Source organism: Gymnoscopelus microlampas, assembly GCF_963454915.1.
Source record: "Gymnoscopelus microlampas genome assembly, chromosome: 6".
NCBI lineage: Eukaryota > Metazoa > Chordata > Actinopteri > Myctophiformes > Myctophidae > Gymnoscopelus > Gymnoscopelus microlampas.
In genome coordinates, this window is record NC_139943.1 from 8,746,031 (window position 1) to 8,771,784 (window position 25,754).

The following is a 25,754-nucleotide window of genomic DNA, read 5'->3' on the forward strand; positions in this document are numbered from 1 at the left end:
AAAGGTGGTCATAGAACTCCTGGCGACGCGATGGGTAGATGGAACGGAGGGTGTCACGGTAGATGGAAAAAGACAGCACAAATTCGGTTGGGGTTGAGGAGCGATGTAGAGGTAGATGGAGAGAAGTCGCGGAGGGTGATGGAGACGACTCCTACTTCCACGGACTGGGTTTGGAAGCTGCTGGCGGAAGGACGGATGAGGGAGGAGAGGTCCATACCTTGAAGGATTTGGTTCCTGAGGGCTGAGGGCAACGACTGAAAACACTGAGTTGGGAGGGGGAGGACAGGACAGCAAAGTGGTGTTAGGCAAGCGGGCGCCAAGTGCGGGAGGCATGCGTTAATCCGACAGACCTTTTCTCCGACTATGTGGCATCCGCGTGCGGTTAGGGTTAGGGTGCGGGTTTGGTTCGGGTTTACTGTTTAATGTCGGAGCACTGCGCTGTCGGAGGAATGCGCTGTCGGACTAACGTATTGCACCCGCCAAGTGCAGCGGCGGGCCCCCAAGGGATGGAAAATGTGCCTGCATATACAACAAACACAATATACACATTAATCACAAAAATATTTTTGTAATTTATTTACAATATGAGACTGCTAGTTTGCTACTTTACATCTGATATGTATATGAGGGGAGGGAAAGAGGAGCAGCCAGGCTTAAATATTTATATCTCCATTTTCCATCTTACTCCGTCATACATTCAGCTTAAACATGGGGATAATTGTATGTCTTGTTGATCAACTGAGTACAATGGACCACAATGGAAACAGGGAATGTTTAGTCATCCTTTTAGCAGATTTCTCTTTTTACTTTACTGCCACTGTCCCAGGTACGATTCCAGGCCAGAAATGTGTCGATGTGTGTCCCTGAACAAGACAATTGGGGGACCCTGAGCAACCCCCAATTGCCATACAATGGCTGCTCACTGCTCCTAGTGATTATAGGATGGGTGCTGCATTATTGGCTTAAGTGAGCCTCATCATATGTGGTGTAGTACAGCTCTGTAGGAGTCTGCACCCCGAATCCATAGTCTGATTAAACGTGATAATGTCACATTCAGTGCATTGACAGCATCCGAAGCCGGTGGAGTCTAAAACACATGACGCTTTAGGTGAGCCTCGATCATATGTGGTGTAGTACTGCTCTGTACAGTACATTACATGATAGCAGACATTTAGATGCATTTAAGGTGTCTACAGCATTCATGTGGTGTAGGTGTACCTGACAATTTGACAGTATACAACTTCTGGATGGTTCCATTCATTTTCTCCACCAAGCCATTAGTTTGCAGATGGTAAGGGGCAGCAAAGCTCCGCTTGATTGTAAGCAGCCTCTGTGTAAACAAAATTAAGTATACAAGGGGTAAACACATCTGCGTGTTTGCTTTTAAGAGCGTAGGCCTCTGCCCACTTGAAATAATCAATTATATAACACAAATGTATTGATTACCACTCTGTTAGTTTTAGCCTCATGAGGTCCATGGATGCCCACCAGCTCATTGACCTGAATTTGTTTGAATGACCATTAGACAACCTTTTAAGCTGCTTTTAGCCTATCTTAGCATATTTAGATGCAGTTGCGCAACACTCACTGCTATTGGGTTGTAATTGAGCCTTTGCTTTTAAGCTTTCCCGCTTCAGCTGGCATTCAGGACACTGTGCAATCTTAAGTCAAATGATATTCTCATTAATGTATATCACAGGCCTTTGGTCAAGCACAAACAGTGAGTGAAAGGAATATACGATCACTGAGTGTTAAAGTACTATATTCTGATAGTAATCATTGCTACAGTATAGACTATAGTACATTTTCAGGTAGGTGACACATTTTAAGGCAATCAGGAGAGAGCACCGAAAATGCATTTTCTGTTTAATAAAGAGCTGGAGAGACATGGGAGACTCCTTTCACTGAACGAACACTATCCACAAGTTTCCTGGGCGTTGTGGGCATCACTTCCTGTCAATTTGATCCAATGAAATCGACAGGATGTGATGCCCACAACCCCTACGAAACGTGTGGATAGCAATGAGTACTATCAGAATAGAGAGCTATTTAACACTTATTTTAACCAAAGTAAATCAATTACCCTACCTTTAATTAATGCTTCAATGTGACATTGTTTTCCTAAGTAGGCCTGCATGTACAAATACACACATTTGGATGAATCCTCGACCCTTCCAACTTACCCTTGCGGATGTCCGCTTCCATTCCAGGCCAGTGCACTGCATGGCCGATATCATGATAACGGCTGATCACTGCGTCTGCGTGCTGTGTTTTCTCCACAACACAGTGACCACCAGTGGTGGAAGTAGTACTTGGATGTTTTATTTAAGTAAAAGTAGCATACCACAATATAAAAATACTCTGTTGCAAGTGAAAGGCATGTGTTCAAAAGCACAAAAGTATTGGCATCAAAATATTTAAAGTACCAAAAGTAAAAGTACAAAATGTTTGAAAATGGCAGATCTACAAGCTCACAACGTGTGGCATCGTGACGCGTTGTGAGCTTGTAGATCATTTTCAAATAGCCTATGTATAAAATAGGCCTGAAGTGTGTGGTTATGTATGTTTTATAATATCATAATTTATACCTGCAAATTAACTAAAGTTTTCAAATAATAGTGGAGTAAAAGTACAACATTTGCCATTTGAGATGTAGCAGTAAAAGTACTGAAATATTCAAGTAAAGACTATAAAAAAAAAAAGATGTACTTCAGTACAGTACTTGAGAAAATGTGCTCAAGTTTTTTTACACCACTGGTGGCCACCGATATCGCTGGCATGGAATTCCCCCAAAACTGCACTGGCCTCAGCAGCCAATAGCACTACCTACTGTACATATAGAGACAGATACTTAAGATTCCTCTTTTGATCAACATGGGGAAATTCAAGTGTTTGAACAGCAAAAGTACACATGAAACCCATTTACCTTTAGACAAATATGGCTTGTGTTCTTTTTTTCCGGGTGCAGGTGTAGGGAAGCATTCCATCTAGTACAAATAAATGTGAAGAAAAAAAACTCCAATCCTCAACCACAGAGGGACAGAGGATTGTATGCCAGCAGCCAAGAACTTTTTGACGTTCACCTATGAAAGACAAACATAATGCACATCTCCTCTTTCTTGTACTAGGCTCTATTCACAGCAGCCATATTATGAAGACATTCACAGGTGTTACCAATGATACTAATGAAGGCTCTGTTCCATTCTGGTCAAACAGAGTCAGGGTGCTGATATTGTGCATGTTGGCTCACTGGAAACACTCTGCTACACCAGTGGGTCTACACTACAGTTGGGGTCCAGGGACCCTCATGGGCTTCCAAATGGCCCCTTACAGGTGTGTAACTCTGAGAGTGTACAAATGGAACCAAATGGACCCGTAAGGGTCCATTTGGTTCCATTTGTACACTCTCAGAGTTGTGGGGGTCGTAGAAACCACTGTGCTAGACTAAATCGGAGTTACTACAGGGGGTCCGCCAAAACTTTGTGTGCTATGATTTTTTTTTTTTTACATTAACCACTTGAACCCTAGCATCCCTTTTCTGAGGAGAACATTAGCCAAAAATAGCAGATCTACAAGCTCACAACGCCTCGGCTATTTTTGGCAAAGATGTAGAGGTATAGAGGGTAAAAAGAGCAGACTAAGTAAACAAAAAAGTTTAATCTGAAACACAATTTTATACAATTATAGAGGGGGTCCCTACTTCATCTTTCTCTCAGCTAGGGGGTCCTTGGCCTGAAAACGTTGAAGACCCCTGACCTACACTATAGGTGTTTTTTCATGTTTGTAGCTGGCTGTAATCTTTCACTGAAGAGCATGCAGGGCAATGCTCAAATACACACAACAGTTATATAGTGGTAAAAAAAAACAGTCAGACCTCTGTACCCTGCACGGTTTAACTGCTTCAGTGAATCTGAGACTCCTTGGACCATGTCATTCACTCATCTCTCCATCGCAGCTTCTTGCTCTCAGGAGAACCTGTTCCCCTGTCGTCAGCCTCCAGCACAGATGTACGGCCAGGCAAGGATAACTTTTATTACAGTTTGTAAAAGTGACAGTTTCATGCTCTTGTCAGCCTAAATTGTTCACAGTACAGCTATCTATTTTTATAATTAATTCTTGTGACAACCCTGGGGGGTTGTCAGGGCGACTGGTGTGGTTGTCATGGTTACTAACCATGTGTCATGTGTGTCAGAATGATTGGAGGGCGGAGTGTGTCATCAGTGGAGATCTGGCCCACCTGGATTGTCCTCTATAAAACAGGTGGCTGGACTTCATTCTTGTTCTCTCTCTCACCGTGAAGCTCACTGGGAGCACTCCAGCCTTTTGGATTTTGCTTGTTAAAGAACAAGATCACTGTGGTAGAGGTTTGGGTTGTGTAGTTACCTTGTCATGATGTAACTCCAAAGGTGAACAAGAAATCTAAAATAATTGCTGTATAATAATTGAATAGAAATTGATCATTCAAAATATGCTCCTCATTGACATTGTACGGTGAAACGGCTCTCAAAGTCACTCTTTTAGCACGTAAACAAACACAAACAAAGCTGATTCAGTCAATATAGAACATCACCAAACCCAGTAGGCCCTACTGTTTTTTTTTGTTGATAAAAATGTCAACTTCCTGTTGATTTTACTATTTGAAGATCCAGATCCGCGGATCCAGTCCGAGTTCTTTTTAATAAAAATAGCCAAATCAACTGGATGTTAGCATTTTTATTTAAAAAACAAACGGTACTGGGTTTGGTGATGTTCTATATAGTCTGAATCAACTTTATTTGCGTTTGTTTGTGCTAAAAGAGTGACTTTGAGAGCTGTTTCAGCCTACAATGTAATTCAATGAGGAGCATATTTTTTTATTATCAACGGAGCAATTATTTTAGATTTCTAGCCCACCTTTGGAGATGCATCATGGCAAGGTAACTACACAACCCAAACCTCTACCAAAGTGGTCTTGCCCTTTAAGCACTGTTAACCACCCCAGTATCCGTATTGTGGGTATAGCTTTAGCAGAAAATAGCCGATCGACAAGCTCACTGCGACACGTTGTGAGCTTGTCGATCGGCTATTTTCAGTCAAAACCTTCCTCATAATAACACAAAACAGAAAATACACTAGTATTGAGCCCTGAGGCTCACCGGTTACCCATATGGGGTTAAGTTAGTTTTAATAAAATAATTTAAACGTTCTTTGTTTGTGAGTTTCCTCATTTTGTTACAAACTCAGCCGTTTACAACACTCTTGGTTGGTTGTTGCAATAAATACATTACATTTAAGTGGTTGAATTTATGTAATTTGTTATCCCTGAGTCACTAGAATACCTCAAAACGAAGTATGGAGCTCGGCCTATAATTGATCATTGATTTGATTGATATGCTGCATGCCATGAGTGCGAAGTGGTATTTTCTTAAACTTAATTCAGTTAATCATAGAGGATCTGTGGTCATAATACAGCACTGTTTGAGGAACTATAGACCAATTAATTGTTTACTAACATTGAGACTGGATGCGCAGGTGATTGTTTCACGCAATCAATTTCCAACCTGTTGTTTCGGGGTGCGCTAGTTTCAGCACACCCCAACCCCCTCTTGTGTGTTGGCTAGTGTGGCACGTCCTGGCGAGACCTGATAGAATGGGTTTCATTTAGCGCATACTGGTTGCACGCATACTGGTTCTTATCAGTGTGACGTTGTCTGTTAAGGGGTCTATAGTTGAAAACTTAAGACATATTTTTTAATGTCCAGTCCAAAGTGAGAACATTGTAGCCTACTTGATTTAACACCAAAACTGCTATAGTTTTGATCATCTGAAACTAAGGAATTTATAAATGACAAAAAGGGTATGAATTTTTATGACATTACGAAACATCTCTCGGTTTCCTTTCAATAAAAGTGTAAATCTGGGTTCAGACTCAGCCAGAGTAAACGTTTTCTAACAGATGGTTTTAAACAACCTAAATCTCAGTCGTGTCATAATGAACCCTTTTCCTGATCATCAGAGGGTGTATCTAGTAGATCCAGTCATTCTGTCAGGGGTAGAGGTGTTTGCTGTGGATTTTCATCTTTTGACCTGTCACCTCTCACTTTAACTTTAAATATAACCTCGAAATCCTAATTAATGTGAAAGGCCTGGTGGTGCAAGAGTAAAGCATAGGCTTCACAAGCGGATGGTTGTGGGTTTGAATCTTGGTCAGGGAAGATCTCAATTTTCGGTCTTTTTAAGACGAGAACCATGGATGAAGCCAGCCTCCCTCCTCACGCCCTCTTTTAGCTCCGGTAGGAGAGGGAGGAGCATGGAGGGAGCCCACCTCCAGGGGGAGGAGCTTAATACATTTACATATTAATTAAAGATTTTTTTTTTTGTATTTTTTGTGATTTTATGGTCACTGTTTTTTTTCACATGAATTTGTTTCAGACATTTTTTTATTGTTTTTTTTCATCACCAGTTTTGTATTGACCACAGCTCCATTGTTTTTTTGTTGTATTACCCTTTTAGTTTTATTTAGTAGTTGTTTTGAGTTGTTTTGAGTGAGCTTTGAACCTCGAACCTTTAGTTTGTGAACCTTTGATTTATCTTTTAAGCCACGCTGGCATGGAAGGTACAATTGGGAACGTCATCCTTAACCCGCCTTTTAGAATTTAGGTGGACAGTGAAAATATTTTTCAGGAGCCTTGAACCCCAAACCTTCTACTTTCAGACCCTGTGTTTAACTCTTCAGCCACGCTGGCATGGAAAGTACAATTGGGAACGTCATACTTAACCCGCCTTTTAGAATTTAGATGGACAGTGAAAATGTTCTTCAGGAGCCTTGAACCCCAAACCTTCTGCTTTCAGACCCTGTGTTTATCTTCTGAGCCACGCTGGCATGGAAGTTACAATTGGGAACGTCATCCTTCACCCGCCTTTTAGAATTTAGATGGCCAGTGAAAATGTTCTTCAGGAGCTTTGAACCCCAAACCTTCTGCTTTCAGACCCTGTGTTTATCTCTTGAGCCACGCTGGCATGGAAGTTACAATTGGGAACGTCATGCTTCACCCGCCTTTTAGAATTTAGATGGCCAGTGAAAATGTTCTTCAGGAGCTTTGAACCTCAAACCTTCTGCTTTCAGACCCTGTGTTTATCTCTTGAGCCACACAGGTATGGATAATACAAAAGAGAACGTAATACTTAAGCCACCTTTTAGAAGTTAGATGGACAGTGAAAATGTGCTCCAGCAGTTTTGAACCTTAAACCTTCGGTTTATAAACCCCAGAGTTTTCTCTTGAGCCATGGTGGCATGAACCATGCAACTGAGAACATAATACTTAAACCACCTTTTCAGGATTGAGATGGACAATGAAAATGTTCTTTAGAAGCTTTGAACCTTAAACTCTTTGGTTCATAAACAGTGACACATCTCTTGAGCCATAGAGACATGAAACATTCAGATGAGAAGGAAATACTTATCCTTTTAGTATTTAGATGCACAGTGTATTTCTACATTAACTTCACCACTTAAACCCTCTATTCTTAGTAAAGTTGCAACTTTACTTTCCCGCTTGCCTTGTTACCATCTACACCAAATCTTTTCACAAAGAATTGTCAATCTACAAGCTCACAACACGTCGACACATTGTAAATCTTGACAAATGTTTTGACCTGTCACCTCTTACTTTAACTTTAAATATAACCTCGAAATCCTAATTAATTTGAAAGGCCTGGTGGTGCAAGAGTAAAGCATAGGCTTCACAAGCGGATGGTTGTGGGTTTGAATCTTGGTCAGGGAAAATCTAAATTTTCTGTCTTTTTAAGGCGAGAACCATGGATGAAGCCAGCCTCCCTCCTCACGCCCTCTTTTAGCTCCGGTAGGAGAGGGAGGAGCATGGAGGGAGCCCACCTCCAGGGGGAGGAGCTTAATACATTTACATATTAATTAAAGATTTTTATTTTAGTATTTTTGGTGATTTTATGGCCACTGTTTTTTTTCACATGAATTTGTTTGAGACATTTTTTATTGTTTTTTTTTCATCACCAGTTTGTATTGACCACAGCTCCATTGTTTTTTTGTTGTATTACCCTTTTAGTTTTTATTTAGTAGTTGTTTTGAGTGAGCTTTGAACCTCGAACCTTTAGTTTGTGAACCTTTGATTTATCTTTTAAGCCACGCTGGCATGGAAGGTACAATTGGGAACGTCATCCTTAACCCGCCTTTTAGAATTTAGGTGGACAGTGAAAATATTTTTCAGGAGCCTTGAACCCCAAACCTTCTACTTTCAGACCCTGTGTTTAACTCTTCAGCCACGCTGGCATGGAAAGTGCAATTGGGAACGTCATACTTAACCCGCCTTTTAGAATTTAGATGGACTGTGAAAATGTTCTTCAGGAGCCTTGAAGCCCAAACCTTCTGCTTTCAGACCCTGTGTTTATCTCTTGAGCCATGCTGGCATGGAAGTTACAATTGGGAACGTCATCCTTCACCCGCCTTTTAGAATTTAGATGGCCAGTGAAAATGTTCTTCAGGAGCTTTGAACCCCAAACCTTCTGCTTTCAGACCCTGTGTTTATCTCTTGAGACACGCTGGCATGGAAGTTACAATTGGGAACGTCATGCTTCACCCGCCTTTTAGAATTTAGATGGCCAGTGAAAATGTTCTTCAGGAGCTTTGAACCTCAAACCTTCTGCTTTCAGACCCTGTGTTTATCTCTTGAGCCACACAGGTATGGATAATACAAAAGAGAACGTAATACTTAAGCCACCTTTTAGAAGTTAGATGGACAGTGAAAATGTGCTCCAGGAGTTTTGAACCTTAAACCTTCGGTTTATAAACCCCAGAGTTTTCTCTTGAGCCATGGTGGCATGAACCATGCAACTGAGAACATAATACTTAAACCACCTTTTCAGGATTGAGATGGACAATGAAAATGTTCTTTAGAAGCTTTGAACCTTAAACTCTTTGGTTCATAAACAGTGACACATCTCTTGAGCCATAGAGACATGAAACATTCAGATGAGAAGGAAATACTTATCCTTTTAGTATTTAGATGCACAGTGTATTTCTACATTAACTTCACCACTTAAACCCTCTATTCTTAGTAAAGTTGCAACTTTACTTTCCCGCTTGCCTTGTTACCATCTACACCAAATCTTTTCACAAAGAATTGTCAATCTACAAGCTCACAACACGTCGACACATTGTAAATCTTGACAAATGTTTTGACCTGTCACCTCTTACTTTCACTTTAAATATAACCTCGAAATCCTAATTAATTTGAAAGGCCTGGTGGTGCAAGAGTAAAGCATAGGCTTCACAAGCGGATGGTTGTGGGTTTGAATCTTGGTCAGGGAAGATCTCAATTTTCGGTCTTTTTAAGGCGAGAACCATGGATGAAGCCAGCCTCCCTCCTCACGCCCTCTTTTAGCTCCGGTAGGAGAGGGAGGAGCATGGAGGGAGCCCACCTCCAGGGGGAGGAGCTTAATACATTTACATATTAATTAAAGATTTTTATTTTAGTATTTTATGGCCACTGTTTTTTTTCACATGAATTTGTTTGAGACATTTTTTATTGTTTTTTTTCATCACCAGTTTGTATTGACCACAGCTCCATTGTTTTTTTGTTGTATTACCCTTTTAGTTTTTATTTAGTAGTTGTTTTGAGTGAGCTTTGAACCTCGAACCTTTAGTTTGTGAACCTTTGATTTATCTTTTAAGCCACGCTGGCATGGAAGGTACAATTGGGAACGTCATCCTTAACCCGCCTTTTAGAATTTAGGTGGACAGTGAAAATATTTTTCAGGAGCCTTGAACCCCAAACCTTCTACTTTCAGACCCTGTGTTTAACTCTTCAGCCACGCTGGCATGGAAAGTACAATTGGGAACGTCATACTTAACCCGCCTTTTAGAATTTAGATGGACAGTGAAAATGTTCTTCAGGAGCCTTGAAGCCCAAACCTTCTGCTTTCAGACCCTGTGTTTATCTCTTGAGCCATGCTGGCATGGAAGTTACAATTGGGAACGTCATCCTTCACCCGCCTTTTAGAATTTAGATGGCCAGTGAAAATGTTCTTCAGGAGCTTTGAACCCCAAACCTTCTGCTTTCAGACGCTGTGTTTATCTCTTGAGCCACGCTGGCATGGAAGTTACAATTGGGAACGTCATGCTTCACCCGCCTTTTAGAATTTAGATGGCCAGTGAAAATGTTCTTCAGGAGCTTTGAACCTCAAACCTTCTGCTTTCAGACCCTGTGTTTATCTCTTGAGCCACACAGGTATGGATAATACAAAAGAGAACGTAATACTTAAGCCACCTTTTAGAAGTTAGATGGACAGTGAAAATGTGCTCCAGGAGTTTTGAACCTTAAACCTTCGGTTTATAAACCCCAGAGTTTTCTCTTGAGCCATGGTGGCATGAACCATGCAACTGAGAACATAATACTTAAACCACCTTTTCAGGATTGAGATGGACAATGAAAATGTTCTTTAGAAGCTTTGAACCTTAAACTCTTTGGTTCATAAACAGTGACACATCTCTTGAGCCATAGAGACATGAAACATTCAGATGAGAAGGAAATACTTATCCTTTTAGTATTTAGATGCACAGTGTATTTCTACATTAACTTCACCACTTAAACCCTCTATTCTTAGTAAAGTTGCAACTTTACTTTCCCGCTTGCCTTGTTACCATCTACACCAAATCTTTTCACAAAGAATTGTCAATCTACAAGCTCACAACACGTCGACACATTGTAAATCTTGACAAATGTTTGCCGCCAGAATAGGGATGCTGGGCCTTACTTCTACCACCACTGCTGAAGAGCATACAAGACATTAGACAACTAAGAAACCCCAGTGGTGCAGTTAGAGCATACATGGGCAACTGGCGGCCCGGGGGCCACACGCGGCCCCCACCCTCACTTAAAGCGGCCCGCAGGTTAATATCAGAATACTGATATATTATTGATCTCAGCTGTTACAATTCCAAATACGCAAACATGACCCGCTTTAATTACTTCAGTCTATATTAGTAGCTTGTTGACTAGTATTACAATTCTATTGTCTTTTTATGTCCAATGTATTTGTAATTAAATTCATAAGGTTAATATAAGTATAACTAAATGCATTTCAAATTAAATACGAATGTTACTTTTCAGGATCCCAATTCAAAAGTAGAAAAAAAAATCAGGATTCCAATAAAAAAAATAGCTAAAATAGCCGATCTACAAGCTCAAAACGCGTCGCAACTTTGGTGTGACATAGAATGGCATAGTGAGTGTGGAAATATAGTGGCCCTCTCCATTATCAGAGTTGCCCACCCCTGAGCTAGAGATATGTTGCTTCTCAAACCAGAGGTTAGGGGTTCAAACCCAAACTCAAAATATTGAGCCTAGCTCAATCTTTCGGTAGTGACCAACTTTCGTTTCGGTAGTGACCCAATGGTGAATTTACTAAGTCCAGAGCTCGATGAATGTTGGGGACCAAAAAAAATGTCACTACAAAGTACTACCAGTCGGTGAGTCAACTCTAAATTGCCTGAAACGTACTCCTAACAGGTTTTCGGGGGGACGATTTTGGCCTCCACACTTAGTGATTTTTTCGGATTTAACTTTCGTTTCGGTAGTGACCAACTTTCGTTTCGGTAGTGACCCAATGGTGAATTTACTAAGTCCAGAGCTCGATGAATGTTAGGGACCAAAAAAATGTCACTACAAAGTACTACCAATCAACTCTAAATTGCCTGAAACGTACTCCTAACAGGTTTTCGGGGGGACGATTTTGGCCTCCACACTTAGTGATTTTTTCGGATTTAACTTTCGTTTCGGACACCCCATTCTCTCACTGAATGCCAGGCTGCCCAAACACACACCTCACCTGACATAAACTGAAGGTGATGAGGGGACACACAGCAGGAGCTAATCAATCAATTAGGACGTGGGACATCGAAACAAAGCGTGGGAAAAACCAAACAAAAATAAGATCAACAAGCAAAATATACCTACACCAGGGGTCTTCAACAGGGGGTCCGCCCGCTGCGAGGCGTTGTGAGCTTGTAGATCGGCTATATTTGGCAAAGATGTAGAGGTGTAGAGGGTAAAAAGAGCAGACTACAATTATAGAGGGGGTCCCTGCTTCATCTTTCTCTCAGCTAGGGGGTCCTTGGCCTGAAAACGTTGAAGACCCCTTCACTGCGAAAAGTGGCAGAATCGGAAGAATAAAGGGAATAATAAAACGGGTCCAGAGCTGAGTTCTGGCCCCGTAACAATATTATTATTATATTATATAAATATGATATAATGAATAATTAATAATAATAGAAGTAATTAATCTTTCGTCATAGTTTTAGTCGACGAAATCAACACTATTACCAACAGGACCTTTTGATGTTTCCCAAGGGAATTCATCTTGAATGGCCACTCATCCAGCCATCTTGAATGAGACCTGATGCAGTCAGAACAGCCTTGGGGTGGCAAAACTATCCTGCTGGGTGGGGACCCTAGGCAGACACTTCCTGTTCAAGAGAGCAAGCAGGGCCCAAATAGTTTGTGTGTGTGTGTGTGTGTGTGTGTGTGTGTGTGTGTGTGTGTGTGTGTGTGTGTGTGTGTGTGTGTGTGTGTGTGTGTGTGTGTGTGTGTGTGTGTGTGTGTGTAAACGACCGTTCAGTACTTTATAGTGCTGAGTATCCCTTTACCTCTTGTCTCTGTATTTGAACATTGAGCTGGAAGTTTGTTTTTCATGTATATCCTGCACCAGTGTTTACTCAGCACTCTGGACTCTGCTCTGAGTCTGAGCTACTGGCTCCTCTGTGTGAGAAAACTACAAGGAAAGCTAGCTAGCTTGCCTTCCTGCTGCAGATCACACCGTCTCTCATACAATATTCAAACATTATGCAGTTGATGACGATATACAGTAGTCACCTCTACAGTCAAAGCCAGATTACAGGCCCTTCCAACCAGACTCAATCTTTCTCTGTGGTTGCCTAATACGTTTCCTCCTCATTGTCTGCACCGTGACCACAATCCAGTTACTGAAACTCAAAGTCACATATTCTGAATGGCTGCTATGTATATAAGGGAATGTACATTGCTAGGCACGACAGGATTGTTGATATATTAGTTAAGGACATAAATTGTGTAAAAAAAGTATGTTTCCTCATTTACCAACATGTATAAGCACTCTTGTGTTTTAACTGCCATGTTCAAACCATGCAATAATGAAAATGACACCTTTTCAGATGTTACAGAGCTCTAATACACCAGATGTTGTTTTTGTTGATGAGGACAGACAGAGAAGTGACCATTTTAGAAGTAGGTTGAACATTCGACCACAGCCTGGAAGAGGCATTCCTTACCAAGGTGCCAAATTAACAACGTCATGAGTTACAAATGTGTTTTGTGTTGAAACTTGTGTTTATATTTGGAAGCCTCGGTAATGTCCATACATTTGTTGTGAGAGGCCTGCAGATTAGTAGCTAATTAGCAGCCAGTAGCTCAGAGCAGAGTCCAGAGTGCTGAGTAAACACTGGTGCAGGATCGACATGAAGAACAAACATCCAAAATGCTTTGTTGGCGTGATAACATTTGTTTTACATATTTGTAATATTGCGTGTGCACGTGCACGTGAGTGTGTGTGTGTGTGTGTGTGTGTGTGTGTGTGTGTGTGTGTGTGTGTGTGTGTGTGTGTGTGTGTGTGTGTGTGTGTGTGTGTGTGTGTGTGTGTGTGTGTGTGTGTGTGTGTGTGTGTGTGTGTGTGTGTGTGTGCGTGTGTGTGTGTTTAGGAAGGCTATGGAGGGGGCATATTATCATAACATATCAGGACACAGTGTCATAGTACAGTGAGTGAAGGAAGGTATCTGTAGAGCTTCAGACACAGAGCAGACAGTGAGTGAAGGTATCTTCAGGGACCAGACAGCAGGATGAAGATGGTTCTTTGGCTGATTCTGACCTCTCTGCTCCTTCATGGTGAGTAGATCTAATCCTCCTCCCGATACCTCAGTGTTTGTTCAGTAACAGTCTTAAATAGCTCTATATTGTGATAGTAATAATTGCTATAGAGTGTTTGTTCAGTAACAGTGTTAAATAGCTCTATATTGTGATAGTAATCATTGCTATAGAGTGTTTGTTCAGTAACAGTGTTAAATAGCTCTATATTGTGATAGTAATCATTGCTATAGAGCGTTTGTTCAGTAACAGTGTTAAATAGTTATTGCGATAGTAATAATTGCTATAGAGTGTTTGTTCAGTAACAGTGTTAAATAGCTCTATATTGTGATAGTAGCCATTAGAGTGTTTCTTCAGTATAACATAACTCTTGAAGCTCATTTCCATCAAGATATTTTTGAATAGCCAAAGTAATAAAGGTTAAAGTGGTTAAAATGATTGTGACGTTATATTGACACATTTTGCCAGGGACCCCCGGGAACCTCCCCAAGGACCCCTGGGGGTCCCCGGACCCCACTTTGAGAACCAATGACCTAAACAATAGAATATCTAAAGCCTAGGATTTAAAATGGATGTATAGTCATTAGTCACACCATTTAGCCATTGTTGTAGTTGTGTTTTAAAAGTACGCAAGGTGGGGCTTTATTATATATATATATATATATATATATATATATATATATATATATATATATATATATATATATATATATATATATATATATATTATATATATATATATATATATAATAGAGTGGCTGGGAGGATATTCCATCGTAGGCTTCCCTTGAGCTTGTAGATCGGCTATTTTCATATTTGTTTATTTTTCACAATTTAAAGGAGGAGTTCACCCAAAAAATTACTTATTTTCTATCAATTACACACCCCATGAAGCCTTGATTTCATGGATTTATTTTTGTTTTTGTGGCATTCCTAAGACAATAATTTGATGACCGTGTGTATTTCCGGTAGGAGACACAAATAATCTACTTTGTGTCTCCTACCGGATACATTAGCCGGTAGGAGACGGGAATCAAATTATTAGCTTAGGAATGCGACAAAAACAAAAAAGAATCCATGGATTCAAGGCTTCATAGGGTGTTCAATTGATAGAAAATAAGTCAATTTTTGGGTGAACTCCTCCTTTAAGAGCCTTTGAAATGGGACATTCTGCATTATGAGTACTTTTACTTTTGGTACTGTAAGTACTTTTACTCAAGTACATTTTGAATACCTGACTTTTACTTGTAACATAGTATTTCTACAATATGGTATTGATACTTTTACTACAGAGTATGTCTACATTGTGGTATTGATACTTTTGCTCAAGTACTTCTTCCACCACTGGTTACGCTCAAACTCATTAATTTGATTTTTCTCTTCAGCTCTGCAGGCTCTCCACACAACAGGTAAACACACATTAATAAACACATACATTATAGATTGTAACCCAGAAGTTTTTCTTCTTATCAAAGTCATATTACTTTATTTAACTGTTTATTCTATTGTCTGTGTACAGAGTCTGGTGATGTCAGGTTGGTGGGAGGAGCCAGACACTGTGCTGGTAGAGTGGAGGTGAAACACCAGGAAGAATGGAGAGCAGTGTATCCTGCTGACGGGAACCATAAGTCATCATCTGTAGTGTGTAGACTGCTGCACTGTGGCTCTGCTGTTTCTACAGAATTGAGACGTGGTCGTCTGAATCAACCTGCATGGTATATGCGATCTACCTGTGTTGGAGATGAATCTTCACTGAGGGAGTGTGTAACAATGCAGTCTGTTACTTCCTCCTACAATCTGGAGCTGTTCTGTTCAGGTAACAACAAATAATGACTTCAACAATGACACTAATCTATACTGTCTGTCTGTCTGTCTGTCTGTCTGTCTGTCTGTCTGTCTGTCTGTCTGTCTGTCTGCCCGTCTGTGTATCTCTCTCTCTCTCTGTGTCTGTCTGTCTGTCTTTTCTCTATTGACATGTCTGTCTGTCTGTCTGTCTGTCTGTCTGTCTGTCTTTCTGTCTGTCTGTCTGTCTGTCTGCCCGTCTGTGTATCTATCTCTCTCTCTGTGTCTGTCTGTCTGTCTGTCTGTCTGTCTGTCTGTCTGTCTGTCTTATTTACTGTCTGTGTCTGCCCTTCTATATTGACCTGTTTGTCTGTCTGTCTGTCTGTCTGTCTGTCTGTCTGTCTGTCTGTCTGTCTGTATCTGCCCTTCTATATTGACCTGTCTGTCTGTCTGTCTGTCTGTCTGTCTGTCTGTCTGTCTGTCTGTCTGTCTGTCTGCCTGTCTGTCTGTCTGTCTGTCTGTCTGTCTGTCTGTCAGTCATAATGTGTCTCATCCCATGTACAGTATATAGGGCTGAAGTGGGTAATGTATGTTAAAAATCTACAAAGTACCTAGTAACTAAAGTTTTCAAATAATTGTAGTGAAGTAAAAGTATAATAGTTGCCTCTGAGATGTAGTGGAGTAGAAGAAAAAGTACAGAACATTTGAAATACTGCAGTAAAGTAAAGTTTTAACTCAAATCTTTGCTTCTGGGCCATCTGGGGGACTCGGTCGTCTCGGTGCCGCGCTATGAGCTTGTAGATCTGCTATTTCTTAATAGCCAAAGAAGTCTAAAGTGACACAGATGCGTTACCGGTCTTAACGGTTAAACCATTAAAACCGGGAACGCATCTGTGTCACCACATAAACCATTATCTTATTCTTTGGCTATTACAAAATAGCAGATCTACAAGCTCATAATGCTATGAGCATTGAGCATTCATTATAGCAACATAAGTTTTTCAGAAAAATGAAGGCATTTTACACAAACTCATAGCACGGCTTTTTTGCTGCCCTATGCGCCAGCCGGTGTAATGGGGATAAGTAAGTAAGTAGTCATAGCACGGCACTCGGTGCTGCGCTATGAGCTTGTAGATCTGCTATTTATGCATAGCCCAAAGTATAAAATAATTGTTAAAGTGGTTCAAATCTAAAATTACACACATTTTGACACCACCACAATGATCTGGTCTTTAACCCATTCAATACGGGAACGCATCTGTGTCATTTTAGATTTCCTTGGCTATTCAAAAATAACAGATCTACAAGCTCATAGCGCGGCACCGCTATGAGCCTCGCGTTGCGAGGCATTGTGAGCTTGTAGATCGGCTATTTTCGGCTTATTTTCGGCTATGTTTCTTATTATTATTTGACAATTTGGCCAATGTTTGACCAGTTTGTCGATTACTTTTGATGCAGTATTTGTTTTGCTTTTATTGTATTAAAAAGGTCTAAAAGTACTTAAATTGTCACTTTCACAGTCACTCTCTGTCCTAGAGATAATGCTAATAAAATCTATTTTGATTTTATATTTTAAAATAAAGTAATATTTTTAGGCACGCTTTCATTCTCCATCTAAATTCTACTAGGTTAAGTATTTCGTTCTCACTTGCATTTTCTGTGCCAGCGTGGCACAAGACATAATGTCAGGGGTTTATCAACCGAAGGTTCTAGGTTCAAAGCTCAAACTCAACAAACAACTAAAACAACTGTGAAATCTAACTGGTGTGATTAAAAAAGCTGGTTCAAATGCCTAACTAAAACTACCATGAAATCAAACCATGAAAATAATACATTAACAGGTCTGTCAAATTAATAAACAAAGGGGAAAAGTAACTAAAGGGGGAAAAAAACACCAAATAATCAAATGCTTAAAATAAATATGTCTAAAAAAAGACACACTAAAGAATTGTTCAAGGTTATGTTTGTCCATTTGAAAATAGCAGATCTACACATCACGACGCATTGTGAGCTTGTAAGATCTTTTATTTTCAAAATATTTTGATACATTTTGAAAACTTGAAATGGGACTTCTGCACTTTAAGTACATTTTGATGCCAATACTTTTGAATTCCTGACTTTTACTTTAGGGTAGTGATACTTTTACTTAAGTAAAAAATGTGAGTCCTTTTTCCACCACTGTTTCTTAGTTGTCTATTGTCTTGCATGCTCTTCAGCAGTGGTGGAAGAAGTAAACCCCAGCATCCCTATTCTCGGGGCAAACATTTGTCAAAATTAACAGAGTTACAAGCTCACAACGTGTCGACGTGTTGTGAGCTTGTAGATTAGCTATTTTTAGTGAAGAGATTTGGTGTAGATGTGAAAAAGGCAAGCGGTCCAAGTAAAGTTGCAACTTATAGAATAGAGGGTTTAAGTGATAATATCAATACCACAATGTAGAAATATACTGTGCATCCAAATTCTAAAAGGGTAAGTATTTCCTTAATTCCTTCCCATCTGAATGTTTCATGTCTCTGTGGCTCAAGAGATGTGTCACTGTTTCCTCCCATGCCAGCGTAGCTCAAGAGATTATTCCAGAGTTTTAAACGTAAGATTTAGGATTAAAAGCTCCCACAGAACATCTTCATTGTCCATCTAAATCCTGAAAAGGTGGGTTAAGTATTACGTTCTCAGTTGCATCTTTCATGCCACCACGGCTTAAGAGAAATCTCTGGGGTCTATAAACCAAAGGTCTAGAGTTTGAAACTCCTTTTTCAAAAATGCATACCCTTTTTGTCATTTATAAATTCCTTAGTTTGAGATGTTCAAAACTATAGCAGTTTTGGTGTTAAATCAAGTAGGCTACATTGTTCTCACTTTGGACTGGACATTAAAAAATATGTCTGTAAAGTGTTCAACTATAGTTCCTCAAACAGTGCTGTATTATGACCACAGATCCTCTTTGATTAGCTGAATTAAGTTTAAGAAAATACCACTTTGCACTCATGGCATGCAGCATATCAATCAAATCAATGATCAATTATAGGCCGAGCTCCATACTTCGTTTTGAGGTATTCTAGGGATAACAAATTACATAAATTGAATCCAACCACTTAAATGTAATGTATTTATTGCAGCAACCAACCAAGAGTGTTACAAAAGGCTGAGTTTGTAACAAAATGAGGAAACTCAAACAAAGGACGTTTAAATTATTTTATTAAAACCAACTTAACCCCATATGGGTAACCTGTGTCCCTCAGGGCTCAATACTAGTGTATTTTCTGTTTTGTGTTATTATGAGGAAAGCTTTGACTGAAAATAGACGATAGACAAGCTCACAATGTGTCGCAGTGAGATTGTTGATCGGCTATTTTCTGCTAAAGCTATGCTGGAGTGCTCCCAGTGAGCTTCATGGTGAGGGAGAGAGAGAGGGCTGAAGAGAAGCCCAGCCACCTCTTTTATAGAGGACATTCCAGGTGGGCCAGATCTCCACTGATGACACACTCCGCCCTCCAATCATTCTGAAACACATGACACATGGTTAGCAACCATGACAACCTCCAGGGTTGTAACAAGAATTAAATATAAAAATAGATAGCTGTGCTGTAAACAATTTAGGCTGACAAGAACAAAGTATTATGGCATTGAATAGCTTTCCTTTTTCTTTTCTTTTTACAACAGGACGGTAGGCTATGGCATTTTGTTTAAACTAAAGTATTGTATGACTTCAATGTAGGAACTGACTTAATAACAAGCTAAACTCCTTTTTGCATCAACTCCTCCAAGGAACAGGCCATGTGATGTAGTTGGCAGGGCTTCATTGAAGAAAATGTGACATTAAAAACAAACAATTAGACAAATAATCATACATTGATGATGATAATGAAGTGCACATTAGCATTCACACTGACTTACATTTCAACAGTAAAGTCACGTCAGACAATGCGCATGATCTGTCACTTTTACACACAGTAATAAAAGTTATCCTTGCCTGGGCGTACCTCTGTGCTGGAGGCTGACGACAGGGGAACAGGTTCTCCTGAGAGCAATGAGCTGCGATGGAGAGATGAGTGAATGACATGGTCCAAGGAGTCTCAGATTTACTAAAGCAGTCAAACCGTGCAGCTAGCTACATATAACGACCGCCAACTACAGATAAACACGTGATCACCTTCTGTTATCCCCATTGATATGACCTTATTCCCAATTGATATCATCCATTGATGGCTAATGAATATAGTGAATCAAGCACAGTTAAATAAAACTTCTCATTGCACAATTATCCAGTGGTGTAAAGTAACTAAGTACATGTACTCAAGTATTGTACTTAAGTACAATTTTGAGGCATTTTCATTTACTGGAGTATTTCCAATTTTCGATACTTTTACTTCTACTGCATTACATGTCAGACGCAAATATTGTACTTTCACTCAACAAAATTAAGTTGAAAACTTTAGTAACTAGTTACTTTGGAGATATAACTTATTATATTATATAACATGCTTTAACCACTTTAGCCCTATTTTATACCTAGGCTATTTGAAAATAGCCGATCTACACGCCTCACAACGCGTTGCATCGCGACACGTTGTGAGCTTGTAGATCTGCTATTTTCAAACATTAGTACTTTTACTTTTGGTACTCACAGTCACTCTCTGTCTGTGTCTCTCTCTGTCTCTGTCTGTATCTCTCTCTCTCTCTCTCTCTCTCTCTTTCTCTCTGTCTGTCTCTGTCTCTCCCTCTCCTTCTCCCACCCCCCTCTCCTACTCCCCTCTCTCTCTCTCTCTCTCTCTCTCTCTCTCTCTCTCTCTCTCTCTCTCTCTCTCTCTCTCTCTCTCTCTCTCTCTCTCTCTCTCTCTCTCTCCAGAGTCTGTAAGGTTGGTGAATGGGACTAGTGTGTGTTCAGGCAGAGTGGAGGTGAAGTCTGATCAGTCGTGGGTCTCAGTGTGTGAAGGTGACTTTGACCAGCAGGATGCAGGGGTGGTCTGTAGGGAGCTTGGCTGTGGGGCTCCTTCAGTCCTCCAGGGGGCGCTCTATGGAGAAGTGAAAGCTCCAATGTGGACCAAAGAGTTCCAGTGTGAAGGCAACGAGTCTGTTCTCCTGGACTGTAGAACCTCAGACTCAACTAGAAACACCTGCTCACCTGACAAGACTGTTGGACTCACCTGCTCAGGTAAAAGAAAAACTGCACTTTAGCTTTGATTATTAGTTTACAGTCAAAGTAATATTACTCTTTTAACCACTTAAAACCTATATAGTTCACGGTATTCCCAATAGAGCCCACTGCCGTTTTCACTCTAAAATAGCAGATCTACAAGCTTGTACTGTGACGAGTTGTGAGCTTACAGATCGTCTATTCTTGCTGACAGTTAACACTAGAATAGGGACACTACAGTTCTTCAACTTATTTTATTGTCTGTGTACAGAGCCTGATGATGTCAGGTTGGTGGGAACCAGTCGCTGTGCTGGTAGGCTGGAAGTGAAACACCAGGAAAAATGGAGACCAGTGTATCCTCGTCGCTGGAACCACCATATGGATATTTCTAGCTGGAACCATAAGTCATCATCTGTAGTGTGTAGCCTGCTGCACTGTGGCTCTGCTGTTTCTACAGAAGTGAGAGGTGGTTTTAGACGTCAACATACATGGTGGATTACATCTAACTGTGCTGGAGAGGAATCATCACTGAGGGAGTGTGGAGCAATGTGGCCTGATATTACCTCCTACAGACTGGAGTTGATCTGTTCAGGTAACAAACAATGACTTCAACAATGACACTAATCTATACTGTCTGTCTGTCTGTCTGTCTGTCTGTCTGTCTGTCTGTCTGTCTGTCTGTCTGTCTGTCTGTCTGTCTGTGTCTGTTGTCTGTCTGTCTGTCTCTCCCTTTCTCTCTTTCTCTCTTTCTCTCTTTCTGTCTGTCTCTCTCCCTCCATCTCTCTCCGTCTTTCTCTATTTCTGTCAGATACTACATATATATATATTGTGGTTGTAAAAGTAGCCGATTTACAAGCTCACAACGCCAGCGTTGTAAGCTTTTATTTTGGCTATTTTCAAATGTTTGCCTCTTTCTTATTATATGACAATTTGGCCAATGTTTGACCAGTTTGTCGATTAGTTTTAATGCAGTATTGTGTTTTTTTGTTTTTGTATTATAAAGGTCTAAACGTCCTTACATTGTCACTTTTACTCTCTCTCTCTCTCTCTCTCTCTCTCTCTCTCTCTCTCCCCCCAGAGTCGGTAAGGTTGGCGAAAGGGACTAGTGTGTGTTCAGGCAGAGTGGAGGTGAAGTCTGATCAGTCGTGGGTCTCAGTGTGTGAAGATGACTTTGACCAGCAGGATGCAGGGGTGGTCTGTAGGGAGCTTGGCTGTGGGGCTCCTTCAGTCCTCCAGGGGGCGCTCTATGGAGAAGTGAAGACTCCAATGTGGACCAAAGAGTTCCAGTGTGAAGGCAACGAGTCTGTTCTCCTGGACTGTAGAACCTCAAACTCAACTAGAAACACCTGCTCACCTGACAAGACTGTTGGACTCACCTGCTCAGGTAAAAGACAAACTACACTTTAGCTTTGATTATTAGTTTACAGTCAAAGTAATATTACTTTTCTAACCACTTAAAAGCTCACTGTATTCCCAAGGGCTCTATAGTGCTTGCCAACGTCTCGTCACCACGGGGGGGGGCGTGGCATAGTACAGTAGCTGCAGACATACTGGTGGGGGTCAATGTTAAGTCAACCTGTTCACACCCCACCAAGATGTCCGCGCTACCAAATGACACTTGTTGACGCCCCCTTCAGGATTTTTTGACTTTTGATTTTGTTTTCACTCTAAAATAGCAGATCTACAAGCTTGTATTGTGACGAGTTGTGAGCTTACAGATCGTCTATTTTTGCTGATAGTTAACACTAGAATAGGGACACTACAGTTCTTAATGCTTATTCTATTGTCTGTGTACAGAGCCTGTGAGGCTGGTGGGAGGAAACAGTCATTGTGCTGGTAGACTGGAGGTGAAACACCTGGAAGAATGGAGACCAGTGGATCCTCATTTCTGGAACCATAAGTCATCATCTGTAGTGTGTAGACTGCTGCACTGTGGCTCTGCTGTTTCTACAGAAAGGAGAGATGGTTCTACAGATCAACCTACATGGTCGATTACATCTACCTGTGTTGGAGATGAATCTTCACTGAGGGAGTGTTCACCAATGAGCTCTAGTGCTTCCTCCCACAGTCTGGAGCTGATCTGCTCAGGTGACAAACACTGACTGCAACAATGACACAAATCTATTCTTACTGTCTGTCTGTCTGTCTCTCTTTGTCTGTCTGTCTGTGTCTGCCCTTCTCTATTGACCTGCCGCGTCTGTCTGTCTGTCTGTCCGTCCGTCCGTCCGTCCGTCCGTCCGTCCGTCCGTCCGTCTAAAGGTCTACAAGTCCTTAAATTGTCTTTCTCTCTCTCTCTCTGTCTCTCTCTCTCTCTTTCTCCCTCTCTCTCTCTCTTTCTCTCTCTCTCTCTCTCTCTCTCTCTCGCTCTCGCTCTCGCTCTCGCTCTCTCTCGCTCTCTCTCTCTCTGTAAAAAAGGCTTTGACCTTTTACAGGGGCCAGTTCCGAATTGCAGCCACCTGTAAGTGCTCTTTTAGAGTGGTTTTGAACTAAGGATTCATACTTTTCACATTTTTTTATGACTGTTGATAGGGCATTCCACATTTTGGTGGCATAGCAGTAGAACAAATTTAACCCCTTGTTTGAGCCAAATCTGGGTTGAACGTGAGTCGTGGAGCTCCCTCTGGTGTTGTGATTGTGGAGGTCTTTAACGTTTTTGAAGTAGTTTGACACGAACATGGGTGTTTTTGTGGTGTCGGTGATCGGCTATTTACACAATGCCTCTTTCTTATATTTTTTGACAATTTGGCCATTGTTTGACCAGTTTGTCGATTACTTTTGATGCAGCAATTGTGTTTTTTTTTCTATTATAAAGGTCAAAAAGTCCTTAAATTCTCTCTCTCTCTCTCTCTCTCTCTCTCTCTCTCTCTCTCTCTCTCTCTCTCTCTCTCTCTCTCTCTCTCTCTCTCTCTCTCTCTCTCTCTCTCTCTCTCTCCAGAGTCTGTAAGGTTGGTGAAAGGGACTAGTATGTGTTCAGGCAGAGTGGAGGTGAAGTCTGATCAGTCGTGGTTCTCAGTGTGTGAAGGCGACTTTGACCAGCAGGATGCAGAGGTAGTCTGTAGGGAGCTTGGCTGTAGGCCTCCTTCAGTCCTCCAGGGGGCGCTCTATGGAGAAGTGAAGGCTCCAATGGGGACCAAAGAGTTCCAGTGTGAAGGTAGTGAGTCTGTTCTCCTGGACTGTAGAACCTCAGACTCAACTAGAAACACCTGCTCACCCGACAAGACTGTTGGACTCACCTGCTCAGGTAAAAGACAAACTAGACGCGTCGCAATTCAGGGCAATTGCAAAGTGTGGTTGCGCCGACGCCGGTCGGGACTCGAGTAATACGCCGGGAGGAATACCGTCGGAGACTGCGCCAATTACATTTTCACGTCACTCCTGAGATCACTTGCGTTTCATTTTGAAGGGACTGACCCCCTCAAAAATCATGTTTTTGCATCAAATGGTGACATTTTGCGCATTCGTGGCGCCCCCTATGGGTCAAAGTGGAAATGCTTTTGGGGACTCGTTGAGAAAATCACCCTCGACATTTGATTCAAATTTGGGATCGATTGGACGCTTTGTTCGTGATTTTTGACATTTTTGGTAAAACGGGTCCCTCCCGCTAATTTTGGAAACAATTTACGGAAGAACGGTAAGGACTATCGTAATGCCGTTTGGATATGTTTATCGCAGGGGTCCATAAATCACGTGTACCGATTTTTGTGAAATTTGGACAAAATATGTGGGAAAAGGAGCTAAAAGTGTGTTTTGAAGAAAATTCAAAATGGCGGAAAATCTATCCTGACGCAAATGGGCGTGGCCTATATGGGGAGATGCGTAGTGACCCAAGGAATCCAGGTGAAAAGAAATTTTGATTTTAGGACCTACGGTTCAAGAGTTACAGGCCAAAACGTAAAGGGGGCTGTTATAGCGCCACCATGAGGCCGAATGGTGTGATATTTTTTTTAATAATTTCGGAGAAAATTATGAACCTCCCCTCCAAATGTGGTAACTCTAGCTCTTACGGTTTCTGAGAAAAAAATACTTGAATTTGAGTTTTTTCACTTTTCCATTAAAGCGGATGGGGAAATTTAATGCACTATATAAATTAATATCAATTAAACTATACTACGGACGAACGGTAAGGACTATTACAATGCCGTTTGGATATGTTTATCGCATGGGTCCAGAGATCATGTGTACCGATTTTTGTGACATTTGGACGTTTCGTTGGTGATTTTTGGCATTTTTGGTAAAACGGGCCCCTCCCACTAACTTTGGAAGCCAATTACTGATGAACAGTAAGGACTATCAATATGCCGTTTGGATATATTCATCGCATGGGTCCATAGATCATGTGTACCGATTTGTGTGAGATTTGGACAAAATTTGAAGGAAAAGGAGCAAAAAGTGTGTTTTGAAGAAAATTCTAAATGGCGGAAAATCTATCCTGACGCAAATGGGCGTGGCCTTTATGGGGAGATGCGTCGTGACCCAAGGAATCCAGGTGAAAAAAAAATAAAAAAAATTGATTGTAGGACCTACGGTTCAAGAGTTACAGGCCAAAACGTAAAGGGGGCTGTTATAGCGCCACCATGAGGCCGAATGGTGTGATATTTTTTTAAATAATTTCCGAGAAAATTATGAACCTCCCCTCCAAATGTGGTAACTCTAGCTCTTACGGTTTCTGAAAAAAATACTTGAATTTGAGTTTTTTCACTTTTCCATTAAAGCGGATGGGGAAATTTAATGCACTAATAAATTAATATCAATTAAACTATACAACCAATCCCTTATCCCTCCCGGTCAAGGCGGTCATTTTGACATATGGCACGACATTGGGGGATAAAAACTGTGGGAGGAGTAGCGGTTTGAAATAAAGTTTATCTAGAATAATAAAGTGTAACAAAAACAATAGTCTGGTTGCCCTGTTAGGGCAACCACACTAACTA

The 25,754-nt window shown here is 40.9% G+C and overlaps 1 protein-coding gene across 1 annotated transcript in view; it reads left to right on the forward strand.

Moving 5' to 3' along the window:
- Positions 1 to 20,723: 20,723 nt before the first annotated feature.
- The window catches only part of LOC311046848 (scavenger receptor cysteine-rich type 1 protein M130-like), a gene marked incomplete at both ends in the record, with an annotated part of 6,970 nt that continues 1,939 nt past the window's right edge, over positions 20,724 to 25,754 (forward strand). Inside the window, 5 exons of the mRNA XM_084059422.1 lie at positions 20,724 to 20,841; positions 21,095 to 21,415; positions 21,902 to 22,207; positions 22,621 to 22,911; positions 23,759 to 23,871. Of these exons, the coding sequence (XP_083915548.1) occupies positions 20,724 to 20,841; positions 21,095 to 21,415; positions 21,902 to 22,207; positions 22,621 to 22,911; positions 23,759 to 23,871 (1,149 nt within the window). The remainder of the gene's footprint in view (positions 20,842 to 21,094; positions 21,416 to 21,901; positions 22,208 to 22,620; positions 22,912 to 23,758; positions 23,872 to 25,754) is intronic.